Raw genomic sequence first — 18,752 nt, 5'->3', positions numbered from 1 at the left:
AAACTATGGTTTTTTCATGCGAAAAATTTTACATGCTGTTTGACAGCTAGCTGTTCGTGCGAAAGAAGTGCTGCGTATGTTATTTCGTGTGGAAAAATAAGGTTGCCAGATGTAATTCACATGTTTTCAACAATAAAAACAGAGTACTGCTTTTGCGAAATTATTTCGCATATATTTCATTCCAAATATTTTATATGTAGTTTGACAGCATTTCGCACGAAATTTTGAACAGAGTACCTAGCTTAACACAATAATTTAAAAAAACCAAACAGACTACTGAAGCGCCTCCATTTAACAAGAGAAAAACAAAAGATTTGAACGACAAACTTTGTTTACATTTATTGTTTTTTTACTCTTCGCTCTCCTTCTCTATCACCAACAATAACAATCTCTTTCCTATAGTGTTTATAAACCGGTTAACCGAAAAACCGGTTTTCTTCGAAATCTCGGTTTTTTGCGAACCGGTTAATTTAAAATGTTAATTTTCGGTTAACCGGTTTATCCGGTTTTTATCACTCGGTTAACCGGTTTTTAAAATTTAGGTTTAAAATTAAGAAATCTCATGGTTTTGTGCATTTTTTATATTCATTGTACAAACATTATTGGTCTGATTTGAAACCTAAACTGCTGATTTACAATATAAACCTATTTAGATTGATATTTTTAAGAATTACAATGATTCTAAATAGTAGAGGACGATGAGTTTATTTAAAAACTTTTTCAGAATAAATTGCACATAATCAAACTATAAAAATTAAATTCCGCAGAATTCTAGAAGTTAAGCATGATGATTTTACCAAACGTCAAGTTGAATTTGATGTGCATACCTTCTTTCAATCAATTTGACTTCATTAGTGTGTTTTGTTCTTAAAATTTTATTTTATTATTCATTTCGCTTAGTGTACAAATTCCTTTTCAGAAATAACAACGTTCCAAAATCCGTAATTTGAAATATTCTGAAATCTGATATGGAGTTCTATTAATTATTTGGTATGATTTATAGTGACAAATAATCACAGCTAAGAAGAAGTGCGTTTGCATCTTATAGGTCCTTTTTTGGGACTTGCTACATTTTCTGTTCCATATCAGAAAAATTTAATGAATAAACCAATAATTAAAACAAGTATATTATATATTTAGTAACATATTTACACTCAATTCCATTTGACTGAGATAATAATTTTGAAATTTTTACAAAATAAAATGGACTTAGCACTTTTGTATATTCATAGTAATATTAACCGTTCCTGACTACTAAAAACTACAAATTTTAAAAATGTATATACTTTATTGGACATTTTATGTTTTCTACATATATATGACGGTTAACCGGTTTAACCGGTTTTTTCGATGTCGGTTAACCGAAAAACCGGTTTTCTAAAAAAGCCCAATTTTCGGTTAACCGACAAACCGGTTTTTTAAAAAGTCGGTTTTTTATAAACACTACTTTCCTATACAACTGCCTAATTTATATTTAACAAAAATTCCCTAATAATACTAACAAAAGTTTAACAAATGCTCTCAATATTAAAATTATTCTCAGCTTAAGAGAATCTGTTATTAAAAGAAAACAAATACTTTAGCAAAATCTTTAGCATACTTTAAGGCTTCTCTAATAAATATTTACCTTTATACTTAAATCTCCAATGTTTCTTTACATTACAGGATAAACTATAAAAACTAGAAGAAAGTGAACCCGATCCACCCACTTCCCATGAAGATGAATGTGTCATTTGTATTAATGCAACTTCACCCTGTAGCCATCGGGTTAATCGTTGGTCTCTATGCATATTTGGTTTAGTTTTAGGTTAGCTTCAATGGTAGAACTTTATATATGTAGTTTCAGTTTAACCTTCGCTTTACCAATACCCACCCGGATGACCACTCGGTTTTTGTTAGCTTAATAATTTTTTCATTTTGTTTCGATTTAAATAAAATTTAGACTCAATGAACAAATTTTAGAGTTCTATATTATTTAATAAAAACATTTTAAACTTTTTATAAGGTTTTTTCGATTTTTTAAAATTTTGTTTGTCGGATATATGTATAGAAGTGCAATATCACCCGGGTGGGTATTGGTAAACCACGTACATAAAAAACCTTTGGTAAAGCGAAGGTGAAACTTAGTTTAGCTTCAATCGTAGCATTCTATGTCGTCCTAATTTAGCTTCAACCATTGATCTTTATGTAGTCTTAGTTTAGCTTCAATCGTATGTCTTTATAGAATCCTAGTTTAGGTCTATGTAATCTTAGTTTAGGTTTAATCCTGGGATTTTGGTCTTAGCTTTAATCGATGATCCCTATGTAGTTTTATTTTAGCTTCAATAGTAGTTCTGTATGCAAACCTGTGTATTGTTTCTATATTGTATGCGAAAACTTGTTTATTCGAAATGTTTATAAACCTCTTGTTAAACCTAGGGCGAGTAAGAGTAAATCATTTACTTTGTCTGTCCCTTAAAAGTGACTATTCGAATTTTAAAAATTGTTTCGTTTCAAAAACTTCTCACAAGTTATAGAAATGTTCGTTTTGTCTGTGTTGCTAAATTTTTAAAAATCTACTTAAGTTAAGGCCACACTTGAAAAATATTTACTCAAAAAAGCGTAACCACTTTTTAGCACAGATTTGGTTTGAAGTTGTTTACTCTTACAAGTGTTTTGTAAGATCGAACAGCATCAAATAAAACAAGTAAGAGAGCTATATTCGGCTGTGCTGAATCTTATATACCCTTCACCAAATTATACTATAAAATAAAAATTTTTATAGGTAAACAAAATTTATTTTTTTTCCAAAGTTGTTTTTTCATTTTTTGGAAAAAAATTTTTTTAATTGTTTTTTTTAAATTTAAAATTTCTTTTTTTCTATTTTTTTTTAATTTAGCGAAAAAAACTTTTGGTAAAAATTTTTTTTTTTAAATTTAAAATTTTTTTTTTTAAATTTAGCCGATAAAAATTTTGGTAAAAAAAAAATTGGAGTTAAAAAAAAAATTTTTTTATATACGTCATTTCAAAAAAATTTTTGAATTGTTTTAAAAATTTAAAATTTTTTTTTTTTAAATTTAGCGTAAAAATCTTTTTCGCAAAATTTTTTTTTTTTAAATTTAGCGTAAAAATCTTTTTCGCAAAATTTTTTTTTTTAAATTTAGCAAAAAAAAAATTTGACCCCTTGTAGGCCAACTTTTTGAATTGTTTTTAAAATTTTTTTTTTTTAAATTTAGCGAGAAAAACTTTTGGTGAAAAAAAAAATTCGGGTTAAAAAATATTTTTTTTTTTTCGATTTTGACCCATTGTAGGTCCAACTTACTATGGTCTTATATATGTCAAAAAAAGGTCTTTGAAATATCTATCATTGTCTATATTAATGACTTAGTAATCCAAATATAAGTCAAAAAATATTTCAAAAATCGAGGTTGTCCTGGTTTTTTCCTTATATCTCAACCATTTGTGGACCGATTTTCTCGATTTTAAGTAGCAACAGAGCCGGAAGAATTACGGAGATATTGATGTATGAATGGTGTATGTAAGTTATTTGGGGGCTTTGGAAAGTTGATTTCAACAGACAGACAGACAGACAGACATGGCTTAATCGACTCCGCTATCTATAAGGATCCAGAATAGGGTCGAAAATGCAAAATGTAAAATTACAAACGGAATGACAAACTATATATACCCATCTCACGAAGGTGAAGGGTATAATAAAACTAAATATTTGTTTTCAATCATCCTAATTGAAATAAGTTTTTGAAACAAATAAATGAATTCAAATATTATTTATTTAGCGGTTACGTCTCCTTCATCAAATATTTGCCATGTGTGACCCTACTTTTGTGTTGTTTGCATATTAAGTTCGTTTAGCTGGACGTTTTTCTTTAATTTAATTTTATTTATTTCATAACATTATCTTTAAGCATAAGTTTACTGATTTCTCTTGTCTGTTTTTTTAAAATTAATAATTATAATAAAATAAGTATGTAAAAAAAAACTTAATTTAACATAAAGTAATTTAAATAAGTATTTTAAAAAAATGGCGTCTTTTTGTAATTCACTCCAAATGCATTTAATTCGAACGAACATTAATGCCGCCAAAACTACTTAAACATGTGGACAATTTGCTGCCATATTGGTAGGATAATTCACCCTTGCAAGCATAGGCGCCCAACTTATGGATGGCAGCATAATCGTAACAATCCACGGCATTATCATCATTACAATCTTGAGAGTATTTGCGCATGTAGTTCTGAATGGTGTTGGCAGCACAGTAGGGATCATTGACACAGTTGGCATAGGCTAAATAAAAAAAGGAAATTATTATTTTTTTAACTATATTGAATATTATATTAAAACTTACCAGTTTCAGAGGCAGGATCTTCATTGTTAATGGTCAGTTTACCGCCATCGGCCCAGTAAGCCCAGGTAATGCGGAACAGGCCACAGACACCACCGCCGCAATAGGCTGTTTGATTGCAGCCACTAATGGCCTCACAAATGCAACCCAAACAGACATCGGTGACGGGTTTTTCTAAAAAGAAAAAATAAATCATGAAAATACAACATAATTTAAATCAATTTCTTAAATATAAACAAAGAAAAATACAAAACCACAAGAATTTATAAGACAGAATAAGACTAGCTATATATTTAGATTAATAATGCGTGTTATCAGTTCAAAATTCCTCACGCGTTTCATAAAAATCTGTGGTTAAGAAAAAACCCTAGAAATTCTTTACTCATACTTTAGAAATATTCATTTGCATTTCTTATTTAAAATTTCTTTCACTTTTTTATTTCGTTTTTAATATTTTTCCATACAAGTTTATTTTCAATATAGAGTAGATACAATTGATTTCATATGATATTTTTAAAACGTTTCGTCATTTCATTTATCATCCATCTACTTGTTTTTGTATTTAATATTTCAAATATTCTCAAATAATATAATAAAACGTTTTAATTTATTTGTCACATTAAATCTGTATCTAATTATTTAAATGTCTGTATTTTATGAGGGATTTAAATCATATTAGAGGAATTTGAAATTCATTAACAAAAAAAAAATTAAATAAAACCTGCTTTGATTTGTCGTAACAAGAAAGCAATAACATTTTGAAAATATTTTCTTATTAATAAATTATTTGTTTGTTCAGAACAAAAAAATATAGAAATAAAGAACATGAAATAAACAAATTGAAACGTAAATACGTTTTTTAGGTCATTGAAAATTGATAACATTTTTAATTTGTTTAGCAAAAGTTTAAAAAGATAAGCTTGGATTCAATACTTTTCTATGAAGAATTACTAGGAAAAAATGTTTAATTTGAATTTCCTAGAAATCTTAAGATTTTCGATTAATTAATATAGCAATAAGTTAGATAATAGCTAACATATAAACCGGTAAGGTATCTGGAGGATTTTTAAATAGAATTTTACTAAATAGAAATCGACCCTAGAAGCTAGAAATTTAGCAAATAAAAACCCAAGATTGTACTAGAATTTGACTAAATAAAGCTGCATGATTAAAGCTAGAATTTGACTTAATAAAACATGACTTTTGTATCTAAAATTTGACTAATAAAAGAACCTCAATTTAAGCTAGAATTTGACCAAATACAGCAGCACTATTGGATCTAGAAGTTTACTAAATAATGCAGCAAAATTTAAGCTAAAAATATAACCACGATTGAAGCTAGATTCAGTCGAGAATTTGACTAAAAAACACGATTGAAGCTAGATTCCGTCCACAATTTGACTTAGTAAAGCAGCATGCTTTAGGCTAACATTTGATTAAATAAGGAACCGTGATTGAAGCTCGATTCCGGCTAGAGTTTGATTATAAAAAACAGCGTAATTGAAGCTGGATTCAGGCTAGAGTTTGACTAAATAAAGAACCACGATTGAAGCTAGATTCAGGCTTGACTATTATTAAAAAAAAGCGTCATGATTGACTCTGAATTCAGGCTAGAACTTGGTTAAAAAAGTAGCATGATTGAAGCTAGATTCAGGCTAAAATTTGATTAAATAAAGAACCACGATTGAAGCTTGATTGAATTTGATTAAATAAAGAATAACGATTAAAGCTAGATTCAGGCAAGAATTTGTAAAGCAGCACCATTGAAGCTGGATTCAGGCTTGAATTTTACTAAATAAAGAATTACGAATGAATCTATTTTCAGGCTACAATTTGACTTAGTAAAGCAGCTAGATTCAGGCCAGAATTTGACTTAGTGATGCAGCATGCTGTAGGCTAAAAATTGATTAAAAGAGGAACCGTGATTAAAGCTAGATTTAGGTTTGAATTTTACTTCATTAAGCAGCACGATTTAGGCTAGAATTTGATTGGAAAAAGCAGCATGATTGATGCTCGATTCAGGCTAGAGTTTGACTATAAAAAACAGCATAATTGAAGCTGGATTCAGGCTAGAGTTTGACTAAATAAAGAACCACGATTGAAACTAGATTCAGGCTTGACTATTATTAAAAAAAGTGTCATGATTGACTCTGAATTCATGCTAGAACTTGGTTAAAAAAGCAGCTTGATTGAAGCTATATTCAGGCTAAAATTTGATTAAATAAAGAACCACGATTGAAGCTTGATTTAATTTGATTAAATAAAGAACAACGATTAAAGCTAGATTCAGGCTAGAATTTGTAAAGCAGCACCATTGAAGCTGGATTCAGGCTTGAATTTTACTAAATAAAGATTCAGGCTAGAGTTTGACTAAATAAAGAACCAGGATTGAAACTAGATTCAGGCTTGACTATTATTAAAAAAAGCGTCATGATTGACTCTGAATTCAGGCTAGAACTTGATTAATAAAGCAGCATGATTGAAGCTAGATTCAGGCTAAAATTTGATTAAATAAAGAACCACGATTGAAGCTTGATTGAATTTGATTAAATGAAGAACCGCGATCAAAGCTAGATTCAGGCTAAAATTTGATTAAATAAAGATTAAGCTAGATTCTGGCTAGAATTTATAAAGCAGCACCATTGAAGCTGGATTCAGGCTTGAATTTTACTAAATAAAGAATGACGATTGAAGCTATTTTCAGGCTACAATTTGACTTAGTAAAGCAGCATGATTGAAGCTAGATTCAGGCCAGAATTTGACTTAGTAATGCAGCATGCTGTAGGCTAAAAATTTATTAAAAGAGGAACCATGATTAAAGCTGGATTCAGGCTAGAATTTTAAAGCTAGATTCAGGCTATAACTCGAATAAATAAAGAACCACGATTGAAGCAAAATTCTGGCTACAATTCGAATAAATAAAGGCTAAAATTTAATTAAATAAAGAACCACAATTGAAGCGAGATTCACGCTAGAATTTAATTAAATAAAGAACCACGATTGAAGCCAGATTCAGGATTGAATTAGACTAAATAAAGAACCACGATTGAAGCAAGATTAAGGCTAGAATTTAATTAAATAAAGAACCACGATTGAAGCAAGATTCAGGTTTGAATTAGATTAAATAAAGAACCACAATTGAAGCAAGATTAAGGCTAGAATTTAATTAAATAAAGAACCACGATTGAAGCCAGATTCCGGCTTGAATTAGACTAAATAAAGCAGCACGATTGAAGCCAGATTCAGGCTAGAATTTGACTAAATAAAGAACCACGATTGAAGCCAGATTCAGGCTAGAATTTGTTTGAAAAGAGCAGCATGATTGAAGCTAGATTCAGGCTAGAATTTGATTTATAAAGAACCATGATTGAAGCTAGATTCATGCTAAAATTTCGCTAAATAAATAACTACGATTGAAGTTTGATTTGAACTATATATAGGACTTGGATTGAAGCTAGAATTGTATTAAATAAATAACCACAATTGAAGCTCTAATTGTACTGTATAAAGAACTATGAACAAAACTGTTATTGTAAGACATAAATAAATTTAATTGAAGAATTAATTGGACTGTATAAAGATCCATAATTTAAGCTGGAATTCAACTGTATAAAGAACCATGATTGAGTCCGTAATTGTACTGTATAAAGAGCCATGATTGAGTCTGGAATTGGACTGTATAAAGAAACGAAATTGTACTGTATAAAGAAGATCTATTGAAGATGGAATTGAGCTGTATAAAGATCCATAATTGAAGCTGGAATTCAACTGTATAAAGAACCATGATTGAGTCCAGAATTGGCCTGTATTTAGAACCGTCATTGTACTGTATAAATAAGATCTATAGAAGATGGAATTAGGCTGTATAAAGATCCATAATTGAAGCTGGAATTCAACTGCATAAAGAATCATGATTGACTCTGGAATTGGACTGTATAAAGAACCGTAATTGTACTGTATAAAGAAGATCTATTCAAGATGGAATTAGGCTGTATAAAGATCCATAATTGAAGCTGGAATTCAACTGCATAAAGAACCATGATTGAGTCTGGAATTGGACTGTAAAATGAACCGTAATTGTACTGTATAAATAAGATATATTGAAGATGGAATTAAGCTGTATAAAGATCCATAATTGAAGCTGGATTTCGACTGCATAAAGAACCACGTTTGAAACTGTAATTGTACTGTATAAAGAACATCAATTGAAGAAGAAATTGAGCTGTATAAAGACTCATAATTTAAGTTGGAAATCAACAGTATAAAGAACCATAATTGAAACTGGAATTGGACTGTATTAAGAATCAAGATTGAAACCGTTTTGTACTGTATAAATAATATCTATTGAAGAAGGAATTGACTTGTATAAAGTAATATAATTTAAGCTGGGAGTCGACTGTATAAAGAACCATAAAAGAAGTTGGATTTGGACTGTATAAAGAACATCAATTGAAGAAGAAATTGAACTGTATGAAGATCCATAATTCAAGTTAAAATTCAAATGCATAAAGGACCACGACTGAAGCTTAAATTGTACTGTATAAATAATCAAAATTGAAACTGCAATTCTACTGTATAAAGAACTTCAATTGATGAAAGATTGAGCTGCATAAATATCCATAATTGAAGCTGGAATTGAACTGCATTAAGAACCGCGACTACGAAATTGGACTGTATAAAGATCCACAATTAAAACTGTAATTGTACTGTATAAATAACCTAAATTGAAGAAGGAATTGAACTGTATAAAAATCAATAATTGAAGCTGGAATTCAACTGCACAAAGAACTACGATTAAAGCTGGAACTGAACAGAATAGAGAACCACAATTGAAACTGTAATAGTACTGTATAAAGAACTTCAGTTGGAGAAGGAATTGAACTGTATAAAGAACCATAATTGAAGCTGGAATTGGACTGTAATTGTACTGTATAAAGAACAGCTATTGAAGAAGGAATTTAGCTGCATAAAGATACATAATTGAAGCTGGAATTGGACTGTGAATATAACTGTAACTGTAATTAAACTGTGTTAATAATCACGACTTAAGCTCGAATCGAACTGTATATATAACCACTATTAAAGCTGGAGTTGGACTGTGAAAAGAATTATGGTTGTATCTGGAATTGGATTGTATATCAAACCACGATTTAAGCAGGAATTGGAGTGTAAAAATATCCACAATTGAAGATGGAATTGGACTGTATAAAAATCATTTATTAAAGATAGAAATGGACTGTATGAAAAAACACTATTAAAGCTGTATAAAGAACCATGAATTAAGCTGAAATTGTACTGTATAAAAAAACCGCAATTGAAGCTTAAATTGAAGTTAGAATTTTCTAACTTTATAACCATTTCATAAACTATTCACTGTTTTAGAATATTAAGACAAATTAATTAGCTGTCATTTGAACTAAGCAACAATTTCGTGCTCGTATAACAAAAACTAAAAATACAAAACCAGACAAGCAATAAATCATTTAAGATTATCTACCAAAGTCATTAACTTTTATTACAATATATTGTGCCAAGCAATTGTTTAATTGTCAATATTGACGACAATTTCCCATTTAACATGTTTTTAGCTAAGTTGAATTGTAAGTAAGATCAATTGCATTTCCTGTCAATTTCTCAAGAGATATGAAAACAAACGCCTATATTTAAATTTAAATAACAGCTGAAGAGTAACTGCTTTAAAGAAACTTCAATTAAGTATCAATTCTCTAAACTACAGCTTATATGTATATTGAACGGCCCTGAACCCTAAACTACAATAAATAAATAAATAAAAAAATGAATGAATGAAAAATAAATATAGTTAGTTTCCTCATGTCTAAAGCAAACGACTGTTTGTAGAGGTTTTGCTACAAGGGAGTGAGTGAACAAGTCCCAGTATGATGAGTCTGTTTGTGATAATGAATTTGAAGCTGACAACCAACTAGTTTTGCAACATCCCAAGAATATTTTGCTAGCTAAAATTAACTGTTGTTTTTTTATATTTTATTAATGCTTTTTTTAAATCTTGTTTAAGTGTAAAAATAATCTAAAGATGAATCAATTTTGTAGCAGAGTTTTAAAGGTGGACTAGTTTGTTGGATTATTTTGAAATGAAATATGAATAAATTTTAATTGCTTTCATCATGGATGGAGGGAATTTTCAAAAACAATATTCTATGAAATGATTAATGATGGTGTTAAATTATGGGGAATAGTTTAAGGACATAAGCCAAGGTAAAAATTTAAAGGGGAAAATCATTTTTATGTTTGTCATTCAGTTTTTCCATTTGAGACCCCATAAATTATATGTTTTTGATCGTTTCAGAAAGCGGAATCAATATAACCATTTCCCTCTATCCGTCTGTATGTTGAAATCTAGTTTCCGTTGACCCCAAATAACTTACATGCTTGAATCATACATCAGTATATCCGTTATAGTCCCAGTTCGAATGCTGTTTAAAATTGAGAAAATCGGTTAACAAATGGCTGAGATATGAGCAAAAAACCACTACTACCTCGAATTTTGAACTTTTATTTATATCTGAATTACTTAGTCATTAATATAGACAATATGGATATCTAATGATAGATATTTTAAAGATCTTTCCAATGACATACATAACGACATAGTAATTCGAACCTGCAATGGGTTAAAATCGAGAAAAATATTTAAACCGAAATTTTTAAGCAAAAAAAATTTCAATCTAGCCCCCAAATAACTTACATACATGATTCAGACATCAATGTATCCGTTATAGTTCCGGTTTGGCTGCTATTTAAAACCGAGAAAATCGGTTAACAAATGGCTGAGTTATGAGCAAAAAACCACCACTACCTCGAATTTTGAACTTTTATTTATATCTGAATTACTTAGTCATTAATATAGACAATATGGATATCTAATGATAGATATTTTAAAGGCCTTTCCAATGACATATATAACGACATAATAATTCGGACCTACAATGGGTTAAAATTGGGAAAAATATTTTTTTAAACCGAGTTTTTTCAGTAAAAATTTTTTTTCAAAAAAAATATTTTCAATCTATCCCCAAACAACTTCCATACATTATTCATACATCAATGTATCTGCCATGGTCCCGATTCGGTTCTTATTTAAAATCGATAAAATCGGTTAACAAATGGCTGAGATATAAGCAAGTAATCACGACTACCTCGAATCTTGAACTTTTATTTACATCTGTTTTACTAAGTCATTAATATAGACAATATGGATATCTAATGATAGATATTTTAAAGACCTTTCCAATGACGTATATAACGCCATAGTAACACGGACCTACAATGGGTCAAAATCGGGAAAAATATTTTTTTTGAACCGAATTTATTCAACAAAAAAAAAATTTTTTAAAAAAATCAATCTAGCCCCCAAATAACTTCATAAATGATTCAGACATCAATGTATCTGCCATGGTCCCGCTTCGGTTCTTATTTAAAATCGAGAAAATCGGTTAACAAATGGCTGAGATATAAGCAAAAAACCACGACTACCTCGATTTTTGAACTTTTATTTATATCTGAATTACTAAGTCATTACTATAGACAATATGGATATCTAATGATAGATATTTAAAAGACCTTTCCAATGACATATATAACGACATAATAGTTCGGACCTACAATGGGTTAAAATCGGGAAAAACATTTTAAACCGAAATTTTTCAGCAAAAAAAAAAATTTTAAAAAAAAATTTCAATCTGGCCCCCAAATATCTTACATACATGATTCAGACATCAATGTATCCGCCATGGTCCCGCTTCGGTTCTTATTTAAAATCGAGAAAATCGGTTAACAAATGGCTGAGATATAAATAAAAAACCACGACTACCTCGATTATTGAACTTTTATTTATATCTGAATTAGTCATTAGTAATTCAGATAGACAATATGGATATCTAATGATAGATATTTTAAAGACCTTACCAATGACATATATAACGACATAGTAATTCGAACCTACAACGGCTTAAAATCGGGAAAAATATTTTTTAACCGGAATATTTTCAGCAAAAAAAAATTTCCAAAAAAATATTTTTAATCTAGCCCCCAAATAACTTACATACATGATTCATACATCGATGTATCCGCCATAGTCCCGATTCAGTTCTTCTTTAAAATCGGGAGAATCGGTTAACAAATGGCTGAGATATAAGCAAAAAACCACCACTACCTCGATTATTGAACTTTTATTTATATCTGAATTACTTAGTCATTAATATAGACAATATGGATATCTAATGATAGGTATTTTAAAGACCTTTCCAATGACATATATAACGTCTTAGTAACACGGACCTACAATGGGTCAAAATCGGAAAAAATACCAAGTTTTTTCAGCTTAAAATTTTTTTTCAAAAAAAAATAATGTTCAATCTTTATTTCGGCACAGCCGAACTCTTAATCTTTATTTTACTCAAACATAATGATAATTTTTAATTCTATCCAGCTATAAATTTCAGATCTGTGCTGGCTTCTTTCAACCAATCTTCATTAATTCTTTCCCCTTCCCCGTGTTGTATTTATTTTTGAAAATTTCTCACTACATTCTAAACAAATAAAATATAAACTTTATTGAAAAGTAAATTTAAACAATTTTTATTGATATTTTATTTATTTGTTTTTTTTTAGGAAAAAAACAAAATAAAAATGCAAACAATTTAAAACCAAAAAAAAAGATTGTTTGCATTTTGACTCACTCTTAACATAGCTGGCCAATTGTATGAATTTCAAAACTTTTTTTTTTCACATACAAATACTTTTTTCCATTATCAATGTAATAATAATAATAATAACACAATTGTTAAAATATAAACATTAACAATAACATGTCATGCATGTTAATTTAAATGAAATTTGCTTAAAAAAACCTCTAAAAATTATTAATAAACAAATCCCCCAAAACAATGTCATAATAGGATTCCAAATTATTAAAAAAAAAATACAACTAAAATTCAATTAAATCAAATTTCATTTCAAAGAAAAAATAATACCGTAAGTGAATATTATATTTCTTTTAAATAATCAGCTTATCTGCTACAAATTATAACATATAACATATGACCTATTTTTTTTTCAATTTCAATTTTTTGTTAAACAAATATGATTTCATCATTTCAATAACGTGAGTTTACTATCTCTATCTAGTCTTATGGTTTTTACACAACCCACACTTAATATTTCTAATATTTCATTATAAATTTAATTGATTGTTTGTAAGAATTAAAAAAATATCTAAAGTTCTTTAACCTTTATTGGTTACAAATCATTATAAATTTGAGATTTTTTAATTTATATTCTTTAAAAGAATATTCTTGGAAACTTTTACTTTATATGGAAAGTGTTTTAAAATCGTTAACATATTTTAGCATTATTAAATATACCCAGTAAACCAATATTGAAAGTAAGAAAAAAACTGAAAACTTTAACTCAGGGGCCAAATTACCGCATTCGTGATCGAATGAGCTATCGTATCGAAAAATGATTTCGATATCGAAATTATGATAAAATGTACTAAATTTCTTGCTCGATATCGAATGCCATAATCTCAAATAAGAAAATTACGATCAATTTTACTCTATATCGAATGCGGTAATTTCACCCCAGTATTTTAAAATTTAGAATTTTATTTCTCAGCTTAATATTGTCTTCCAGCAGTAAAAATCAGCAGTTTGTCAGGAGTAATAGTATGATAATGCAGTACATTAAATTTTTTAGGCCATATACTATTAAATTATTATAAACTAAAGCATACTTTTAGGCTGCTTTACAAACAAATTATTTCTAAATTTATTTCGAATTTTTTTAAAGTTTTTTGCGATTTTGATCTTAAAGATGAAGTTTTTTTGATTTTATATGTTCACCATTTCTGTTCTTTATGAGAAGGGCTACAACTTTGCCTCAAAGAGTAAATCAAAGTTCCAAACTGTTTGCAAGATATGAGCCTGTGAAAATTATCACTTTTTTGCAATAATTCTCAGGTAAATTCTCAGCGAGTTGTTAGGTTTTCCCTAATTAATTTGCCACGTAAAAAACATAATGTAGACATCAATGGATAGAAGATTTTGTCTACTTTCCAATAATGTATATAACTTTTGACAATGAACAAATTCATGGAACACTTTTTTGAAAAATATGACAAAAAATGCTTTTTAATGAGTTTTGGCATAGATACAAATTTTTCAAATTGAAATAACATTTTTGTTTATGAATATTTTGTAATGAAATTTTACACTTATATAGATTCTTATATTGAAAATGGAAAAATGAAAACAAATTTTGAAATTTGTAATCAGGAATACCGCAATTCCCAAAAAAGTATTGAAAAATTCCAAAAATGGATTTTTTTCGTTTTTTGGCTATAATATCCATACTAGGGGCGGGGTTATCGGAACCCTTTAAAAAATAATTAAGAACGTAGTGAGCCATCTAAAATAGATTATTATAATTTGATATTGACTATGCGATTTGAGAATTTTTGCTCTAAAGTTGAATTTTACATAAGAAATAGGTATTTTTTTAATGGACCTGGTCCCCTCGGTATCAAAAATTATAATTTTTTTTCCATTTAAAATATTTGATGTAATGTTAGCTTTTCAAAAAGTACAAATTCATTATACATCCTCTCAGAAATTTTTTAGATAACTTCAAAAGAATAAAAGTACTTTTTTCCCCAAAAAATAGCGAAAAAATCGCCTTTTTTATTTTTTAAATTCAAATGCATCTAACTTTGGACCAATTCTTTCTTTATTTGATATATACATCTGTTGTTAATCATATAAAAAAGTGGAGAAAATCGGGAAATATTTGGAACCACGGTCATCAAAAAAATGGAGTAGGGTGGGTAAAAATGTTGAAAATTTAATTTTCAAATGCAAATATCTCCTAAGCTATAAAAGATAATTGATAGCTACGACGAGGTTTTATATAGTGATCGATGAGAAGATTCTATATATGTAAGTTTTTTGAAAATGAACACAAACGAAGAAATAGGATAATTTTTAAAATTGAACATACCCAAGGTGTCCTACTTTAGGGACCCCTGGTCCCGCTCGTGGTGGGGTCATGAGGTCCAAATTCAACACTTAAACACGACAAAAACTTAAACACGACAAAACGACAACACTTCCTCTTTGCGCATGTGAAATTTCATTCAAATTGGACTAAGGGTTTAGAAGTTACAGATTTATTTCCATCTTTTTTTTCTCATACCACTTTCAGTGAAAGTTAGGAGATTTTTGAATGGTAGTAGGTTTTAATCTTAACATGGACCTAATACTTTTTACTGGGTTGATGAATTGATTAGCAGACAATTTTTTTTTGTGAATAAAATCCCCACAATCACAAAATTTCATTGCGATCAAATCAATTTCGTAAAATCTCAAATTATTTATTGTTGATGCACCAAATGTTGCCAAATACATCTTATTTTTTCCACTAGTAAAATTAATGTATTCAAAATCAACAACAAACTGAAAATTTACAGAAACTTGCCATTTTGTAATATATTTTTTTTGTACACTGCATTGCCGACTACTGCATTACCAAAGATGAAGCTAATTACAGCGAGTTATAACTTTTGAAGCCATTAATGATACTAATGGAAAAGATAAGTTATACATATTATATATCAATGTGTAGCAAATTATGTCTTCTTTTCAATAATTTATACAATTTTTAAGAATTAAAAAAATTATAAAAGACTTTTTGCAAAAATATGGAAATAAAAAATGTTAGCTGATTTTTTTTGAAAATTTTAATTTTTAAAATGCAATAAAAGTGTTGTTTATGAATTGTTTTGAATAAAACTTTATAGTTATATAAAAATTGTTCATCCAAATGCTAAATTGAAAAAGAATTTTCTTATTTATTATTGACAATCCTACAATTCCCAAAAAACTTTTCAAAATTTCCAAAATTGTGATTTTTTGGATTTTTGGATCTATTGAAGGCACCAAGTTCCGGGCTATGAAATCCCTTTGCACAATATTGAAGAAAATATTGGGTTATACAAAACAGATCTTAACTTTTTGAAAGCAGCTATGCGATTAGAGAAAATGTTGTCTAAAGTTGAAATTTATATAAAAAATTGGTCTACTTCGAAAGGCTCTGGACCAGACAGTAATACGAATTTTGATATTGTTTTGCTTTTTTAATATTTCCCGAAATGTTGTCTTTCAGAAAAATTCAAATACATAATTTATACTATTTTTATTTTCTGTATAATTTGAAATTAATTTAAGTATTTTTATCGAAAAAAAATGGCGAAAATACTCACTAGAGGTTTTTAAAAAATACTTTATAAGGAATATTAATAAATTTGCTGTTAATTCAAAAATAGACATTTCCCCTTTTTCACATGGTGCCCATTTTCAATACCGAACAAACCTTATAGCCGGACAGCTTCTTTCGTTTGGGCCATATCGTATTTTCAACAGACAGACAGATGGAAAGACGAACGGACATATTCAAATCGTACTGTACAACTTTTATTTAAACCCTTAAATAAAGGTAAAAATATTATAAAACTTTTCAAATGTGCATAGCAGTAGTATAACACTTTCAATTGTAACTATTATACGGTAAAAAACATGTCTATCCGTGTTAAAAATTATTGTTTTATGAATTGTAAATTATATAACAGTTAAAGTTCTAATAAAACAGTTTAATATATAACTGTTATACAAGTTAAAATAGAACTTTTGATATAAAACATTAGAACTTGTAATATAACACTTATACTGAGTATATTAACTATTAAAACTGTTTTTTTTTTTCAATAAAATTTGTAAAATTTAAATTTCGAATTGTATAACAGTTATAAATAAGCTTAAGAATTTGTGAGTAAACGAATCCTTTAAACGGCTTAAATTCATTATAAATTTAATATATTTTCCTATTGTTTAATTTAATAAAGATTTTGTAAGTATAACAGTTGTAAACATAACTGTTATAATGTAAATAATATCATTTTTACCTCGTTTGTCACAATTTTTACGTTAACAAAATAACAATTTAACTGTTATATGAAAGAAATTTATAAAAAATTCAAGTTTTTTGCAAATGTGCCCAACATTTTAATTGTTTTAATTGTATAACAGTTCAAATTATAAATGTTATAAAAAAAATTGTAAGTTTTTCTTTTTAAAAATAAATCTAGAATTAATTTATTGCATTGCATAACATTAACCTAGACAATTGGTTAATTGTTAAGTATAACAGTTTACAATAATATGTATTATAGTAAATTTGTTTGAATAATTAAAATCTATAATTTCTAATAATCAACTTTAAGCCTTTCACAATTATTAATTTTTCATTCATTAAACAATTTCCTAATTATTTAGCTAGTAAATATTTTTTCCATTATTAAGATTATTCTTAACGTCAGTACTTTAGCTGAGTGTAATTATGTTTATTAATAAAACTTCATGATTTTTTTAGTGTGAAAGATAGAAATCTTTTCAAATTACTTTAGAAAATCCGCTAATTGTATTCAAACATACAAACAAACACCGGTTAATTTGCACGGTATTGTTAATAATACTAGACAAACTATTATTCCCTATAATATTAACAATAATAAACAAATAAACAAAAAAATCTTAGAAACAAGTTTTTTTTTTCAAATACTAATAATATATATGATGAATAGAAAAAAAATAATAACAATAAAACATGCAAACTCAAATATACATAAATAAGTTAATAAAAAAAAACACGGATTTAATTGAAAAACGGAACCAGTAAATATTAAAGATTTGATTTGAAAAAAACCAAATACATAAGAATATTTAAGAAATTCTTAGAACACAATATATTTTAAAATAAACTTCTTGTTATTATAAATTGAAAAAACCCACACGGCTTATTTATTTGTTTATTTATTATAAATTAATTTATTTATTTAAATTTTATTTCTAAATAGGATTTATTTACCTGATATATCAGCCTGGGTTAAAGTAATCATAGCCACGGCAAACACACTGGCCAATAAACAGGTATACAATATTTTATTTGCCATTTTATTTAGTATTTTTTTTTTTAATAATATTTTTTTATAAATTTAAAATAAATAATTTAAAGTATAATAATAAAATTCTGTTGTTATATATAAAAAGCCTTGAGCTTATAAAGATGTTCACTGTTTGTTAAACTGATTAAAACTAATTTAAATGTTTTTTATACTAGAGATTTTTGTATGCTGGCAGCTTTGTGTTTAAGTAAACAGCTTTAATTTAAGCTTTAAGTTTAAAAATAACGTAAGAAAAGCTTTATTTAATATTTAATGCGGTTTTTAGTTTAGAAAACGAAAGAGTTAAGACACACGCTTGAAATAGAGTAAGAGGGAGAGAGAGAAAGACAATAGGGTAGAGATAAGTGTTACCAAGTT

General features: G+C 27.8%; 1 protein-coding gene across 1 annotated transcript; it reads right to left on the bottom strand.

Moving 5' to 3' along the window:
- Nucleotides 1-3,859: 3,859 nt before the first annotated feature.
- LOC135960165 (lysozyme-like) lies at nt 3,860-18,460 on the bottom strand. The gene is made up of 3 exons (XM_065511393.1): nt 18,299-18,460; nt 4,346-4,516; nt 3,860-4,284 (listed from the first exon to the last, which is right to left on the bottom strand). The coding sequence occupies exons 1-3, from the start codon at nt 18,381-18,383 to the stop codon at nt 4,055-4,057; spliced, it is 486 nt and encodes a 161-aa protein (XP_065367465.1). The 5' UTR covers nt 18,384-18,460; the 3' UTR covers nt 3,860-4,054.
- Between the last annotated feature and the right edge of the window lie 292 nt (nt 18,461-18,752).

The sequence above is a fragment of the Calliphora vicina genome, chromosome 5 (assembly GCF_958450345.1).
Source record: "Calliphora vicina chromosome 5, idCalVici1.1, whole genome shotgun sequence".
Classification (NCBI taxonomy): domain Eukaryota; kingdom Metazoa; phylum Arthropoda; class Insecta; order Diptera; family Calliphoridae; genus Calliphora; species Calliphora vicina.
This window is presented reverse-complemented; position numbering and strand designations above follow the sequence as displayed.

What these genes read in the sequence shown, in the direction of transcription:
- LOC135960165 (XM_065511393.1), bottom strand. Translation starts at nt 18,383, where the DNA reads ATGGCAAATAAAATATTGTATACCTGTTTATTGGCCAGTGTGTTTGCC. An exon ending in AACCCAGGCTGATATATCAG is followed by an intron (nt 4,517 to 18,298) that starts GTAAATAAATCC and finishes TTTTCTTTTTAG; the next exon opens with AAAAACCCGTCACCGATGTC. An exon ending in AGATCCTGCCTCTGAAACTG is followed by an intron (nt 4,285 to 4,345) that starts GTAAGTTTTAAT and finishes TTTTTTATTTAG; the next exon opens with CCTATGCCAACTGTGTCAAT.